The 5608-nt window shown below is 32.4% G+C and overlaps 1 protein-coding gene across 1 annotated transcript; it reads left to right on the plus strand.

Moving 5' to 3' along the window:
* Window positions 1–675: 675 nt before the first annotated feature.
* Window positions 676–4615, plus strand: LOC109057503 (NADH dehydrogenase [ubiquinone] 1 beta subcomplex subunit 5, mitochondrial-like). Its single transcript, XM_019074749.2, has 6 exons — window positions 676–836; window positions 1383–1468; window positions 1591–1657; window positions 1748–1809; window positions 1932–2038; window positions 4361–4615. The coding sequence occupies exons 1-6, from the start codon at window positions 719–721 to the stop codon at window positions 4479–4481; spliced, it is 561 nt and encodes a 186-aa protein (XP_018930294.1). The 5' UTR covers window positions 676–718; the 3' UTR covers window positions 4482–4615.
* Window positions 4616–5608: the final 993 nt, after the last annotated feature.

The following is a 5608-nucleotide window of genomic DNA, read 5'->3' on the forward strand; positions in this document are numbered from 1 at the left end:
AATTAAATGTCATCCTATAAAATATGCTATTTATATTAAAATAATCTTTTTGGTGTAACTTTGGGCACCTTTTTGTCGAGCGTTTTTTAAAGGTCTGTTTTTCTTTTTGGTCATATTAAGATTATTTTATGATTCATCAGTTATTTTTGCTACTTTCCAAATTATTTTCTATATAGATTTGATGATTTTATCCTTTTTGACCCATAATTTAAGCCTCTTTGTATTATAACCAATACTTTTACAATTCGTAAGGAATAAAATGATTAGCGTAGTTCAGCAGACTGAAATGTAAATGACTGTAAATTAGAACATTAAAATATTGTATTAGATAGACTTCTCAGTTTGAATAATGTACTATCATGCATTCAAAACATTATCTGTTTTCATTTTGCACGTTTTCTCTATTAATTAATTCATTCTGTGTTCTATTCTATTCTATTCTATTCTATTCTATTCTATTCTATTCTATTCTATTCTATATTCTCATGCTTTATCTTCAATCAATGGAGAACTATGTTCACCTATTAACGATGTTTCTTATATGTCTAATATAACTGCTCATGTAAAATAAAATTATTTTATTTTATATTAATATTGTAAATATCTTATTCATCTATGCGCCTTCATTTTGCCCTTAATATCAATGGAGACCATGGCGTCACTCTCCGTCAGCTGAGCCAATCAGTGAAGGCCTTGTTCACGCGCTCCCTCAACAGTCATGGTGGGCATGAGCTTTTTGCGGACGGCGGCTGCTTTTACAGCCAGATTAAACCCGCTGAAACGAACGTGTCAAGCTTCAAATCTGCTCTCCAGGACTGTTGCACGTTCAGAACAAGGTAAAGGATATTTATTGTTACTAAACAAAACGATATGACCGTTTAGAAGGATTATTTTTAGCAGTGACCTTGCTTTGCTTGCTTAGCATGTCAAGTGTAAACTGGCCTCTACAACAATCCCCTCTATAACCGTCCTAATAGCGATCACATACAGTTGTTGTTTGTATAGCTGTCTGAATATGTAAATATTCTGCATGGCCTTGTTTTTATGTTCATATAGTTAACAGTTTGTGATTCAGAATATTTCTTGAGCGTCTTGTCAGTTGCTTGTAAGTGTTGATGTGCAAGAAGTTAATTTACCACGTTAGTCAAGCACCATATTTTGGCCCTCATTGTGTATGTAACAGTTTTACTTCCACTGAAGTAAGGACTTATAATTTGGATTTGCAGCTCTAGCTGTATGTTACTCTTGCTTCAGACTAGTTCTGTATTGTATTTGACTTCCTGATGAATAAAAAGTGTGTTTTGCAGACAGTAATGCTGTACCAGTGGTGTGTTGGCTATTTTTTTCAAACCTACTTTAACTTTTAACCTGTTCTTTTACAGTTGTTGTCCGCCATGGGAGCCATGGCAAAAGGATGTTTATCATCAAGCCCACAGACTTCTATGACAGAAGATTTCTTCACCTGCTGGTAAAGCTTGTTATAAGTACTTTGCTTTAGTTGCATATTATTTATACTTCTCATTCATATTCAAATAGTAATTGAAAAAATATATTCTGATCTTTCTCTCCACTCTCATTTCATTGCTCTAGAAATATTACATTATTCTCGCTGGTATCCCTATGGCAGCGCTTGTGACATTTGTTAATGTGTTCATAGGTAAGTTTCTAATGTACCTGATAGTTGTTCTTCTTATAACTTGTGTACCTGCCATAATAACTTGATTCATGTCTGCATTTCTCTAAACAGGCGAATCTGAGTTAGCGGAGATACCAGAAGGCTACGAACCAGAGCACTGGGAGTACTACAAGGTATTCTGATATTTAAGTGAATAAAACATTAAATATACAGTATATGCCAGAAGAAAATTGGCCATTGTTGCTCATAATGCTTTTTGTCTTTCCTTTCATTGGTTGTCTTCATAATATCTTAGCATCCCATCACCCGTTGGATTGCTCGTACCTTTTATGACAGCCCAGTGAAGGACTATGAGAAAATGATGGCACTTATCCAGATTGAGGCAGAGAAGGCTGAAATGAGGTGAGATGTCTTCATATGATTCAACTAGTTAAACTCAATGAGAAATTACATGTCCTTGTTATTTTTATTTAGGAATTAGGGTTATATTTTCTTAAATATCTGGTCACCCAAAAATGAAAATTAGATGAAAATACACTCACCCTCAGGCCAATCAAAATGTACATTAGTTACATTACATCACTTATTCAATGGATCCTCTGCAGTGAATGGGTTCCGTCAGATTGACAAAACATCATAATAATCCACAAAACTCCAGTCCATCATTAATGTCTTGTGAAGTGAAAAGCTGTGTGCTTATAATAATAAAAATCCATCAATGAGATGTTTTTAACTTTAACCGCTGTTTCCAGCTAAAAAAAATTGGAAATACTCCATTCATAATATTACTTTCTCTAGTGAAAAAGTTGTCCCATCTGAATGAAGAGAGAATTTTTTTATTTTTATTTTTTAACTGGAGGAAGCGTTATTTTGGATTATGGACTGATAATCCATCAAGGCTTTTTTAGTTTAAGACAAAATATCAGTCCATAATCCAAAATAACGCTTCCTCCAGTTAAAAAAATAAAATAAAAAATTCTCTCTTCATTCAGATGGGACAACTTTTAAACACACGGTTTTTCACTTCACAGGATGTAAATTGGTGTACTGGTGTCAGATTATTGTCATGTGTGTTTTTTTTTTTTTTTTTTTTTTTTTTTTTTAATCAGCTCTTTGGTATTTCATTCTAATGGCATCCATTCACTGCAGAGGATCCATGGGTGAGCAAGTGATGTAGTGCTAAATTTCTCCAAATCTGTTCAGATAAACATTCATCTATATCTTGAATGGCTTTAAGTACATTTTCAGCAGATTTTCATTTTTGGGTGAAATATTCCTTAGCTAACATGAACTAACAATGAAAAAACCTTCTGATTATTAATCTTAGTTAAGGTTAATTTCAACATTTACTAATACATTATTAAAATGTAGCATCTGTTAATATTTTGTAATGGACCTGAGCTAACATGAACTAACAATGAACAGCTGTATTTAACTAATTAACTAACTAACTAGTTAATATTAACAAAGATTACTACATACTGTAACAATGGATTGGTCATTGTTAGTTAACTTTAATTAACGCCTTAAGTGATTTAAAGGGATAGCTCACACAAAAATGAAAATGTGTGTCCTTAATTTTCACACTCAACTTTTATTGCTGACAGGCATCAGTTTTGGCAGACTTCTTAAAAATTTACTAATTAATCACACATTTTTCAGTATAATTGAGAGCCATTATTTTTAACATTTAATAGGCTCTGAAAAATATAACAACTTTTAATTTAAGTGAACTTAAAACAATTTTCACAAACTATAAATTGTATATGCATAAACTATATAGATTAATCCTTATTCAAGCTACAAAAGTTAGCCACTAGAGCAGTCCAGTGATTTCTCTTTTTCTTTTGTTCTGTGATTTACATCAATGACGGGCTTCATCAGATTTCATTTTAAAAGCAGCACTGCCTCTTTAAAACCTGATGCACATGACATGGATCTAACACACGTCCGATTTTCTCTTAACTCTTTACAGTCATTTAGGACTTTGTAACTTATTTAAGTCACTCGCCAAAACCATGCATTTTGACATAATTGTGTGTGTTTTTGACTGTTGAAGCGTTACTGGCTGAAGTGGCTCAGTATATGCATACAGCAGAACGCGCAGCGTTTCAAACTAAACTCCATTTGATAATCATCTTCATCCAGTGTCTGTGCTATTTCTCGCCAGAAGTTATGACCGATATCACTGCCTTTATACTCGTTAGACTAGAGTTGTGGAAATCTCATAACCCACCTTCACACAAGAGCTTGTCAACACTGCTGTCTACTGATTTTGCATCTCTTTCTTTTCTTTTTTGACCTTGTTGATAAACTTATTAGTGCAAGGCATATGTGCGACCTGAGCGTACTCTTCCCTCAGGACGGATGAAGATGATTGGCGGGCCGTCAATTGAATAGCCCTTGTCTAGACTCTAGAGGTTTAGATTACTTAGATAAACAGTCTGTATTATGACCTTTCAAAATCCTGCACGCTAAAGCTGTCTGCACCATATGTTGGTTCATTTTGAGTGTGAGGTGCCTTCAAGTAAAGAAATTATCATTAATATCATTAATAAACCATGTACTAGGAGATTAGATGAAAAGCAAAAACGTCTGTAGGGTAAAAAATAATGAAGGAATTGTTGAACCTGAAGTTGGAATACAATTTATCGTCAGTCTTTATGTAGTTTTTATGTAGCCAAATTGATGATTTCTAATTTATTATCCCCTATTTTCTTGTAGACAACTACAACTTGAAGTCCGCCGACACATGAGAGAAAAAGGAGATGGACCCTGGTTTCAGATTCAGACGCTTGATAAGAATCTCATCGACCACAGCCCCAAGTCATCCCCTGATAACTAGGAGTGGTCATCATACCTGTCCAAAATATTCAGGCATTATACAATGTATAATGTATTGTTATTAATAAAAAATCTTGTTTCTTTTTCCCCCTTTTCTTTGCCTCTGGCACCAAATAAACTAAGGATTATAACTAAGTCGCTGCTCTTGTGTATCCTTGTGTAAATATTTGAAGTGTTGCTTCAAGAATTTACCCAGATATGAAAATGTTTTCATCATTTATTAATTTGAGACCGTTCAATGCACAAATCTATTGAATGGATTAAGAAGATTCAGAATACAGCACATACTTTTATGATGCTTTTATGTGTATAGAAGCTTGAAAGCTACTGTCTTCGTTCTTTATAATTACATGAAAAAGATCAACCAAATGGTTCATAATTTTTTATTTGTTAAAGTCATGTAGGATTTTTTTTTTTTTTGCAAGTTAGCAAATACCACCAAAAACAATTGGAATCAAAACCTAGATATTATTAAAAAATATTTTTATTATTGCAGGCAAGTCACACTAGAATCAGAAATTTCCAGTAACTGTAATAATAGTTATAGTAAAGTGTTGAAGTGCTACATCAGAGGCTGATGTAAATGAAAATAATAAAATTAAATTTCAGTTTGTCAATTATTCCAACCAAACAGCCGAACTACTGTATATCAGTCTATTATTTTTTAATGTGTCAGTCTAAAACATAAGTTTCAATATATTTTATATTTTAATTAATACAATACAAATAAATTTTATTTATTTTTATTAAAATATTTTTTAGGACAGAATTATTAATATTATTGAATTATTATTATTAAGTATAAGTTATAAGTAAAATTAGTTATAAGGTTAGTGTAGAATAAATGATGCATTGCATAGATAATAAACTAGCAAATAATGTAAATTTAAATTTTACATAAATAGTTATAAACATTTTTGGTATAGCACCTTTCAAAAAAACAATATTTACAATACAATATTTCAGAAAAAATCATTTGCTAGTTAAAAGATAAAATAAAAAAAAGCTAACGTTAAGTTGTACTGTATTGAAGTACACTAACGTTACTTTCAGACAAAAGGGCGCTACTGCCTTTATAATAAACACGTCAAACTCATTGAGCGTAGATCTGAAATCGCCGCCGCCGCT

This window comes from Cyprinus carpio, chromosome A6 (assembly GCF_018340385.1).
Source record: "Cyprinus carpio isolate SPL01 chromosome A6, ASM1834038v1, whole genome shotgun sequence".
In the NCBI taxonomy this organism is placed as follows: Eukaryota; Metazoa; Chordata; class Actinopteri; order Cypriniformes; family Cyprinidae; genus Cyprinus; species Cyprinus carpio.

What these genes read in the sequence shown, in the direction of transcription:
- LOC109057503 (XM_019074749.2), top strand. Translation starts at nt 719, where the DNA reads ATGGTGGGCATGAGCTTTTTGCGGACGGCGGCTGCTTTTACAGCCAGA. An exon ending in TGTTGCACGTTCAGAACAAG is followed by an intron (nt 837 to 1,382) that starts GTAAAGGATATT and finishes GTTCTTTTACAG; the next exon opens with TTGTTGTCCGCCATGGGAGC. An exon ending in AGCACTGGGAGTACTACAAG is followed by an intron (nt 1,810 to 1,931) that starts GTATTCTGATAT and finishes ATAATATCTTAG; the next exon opens with CATCCCATCACCCGTTGGAT.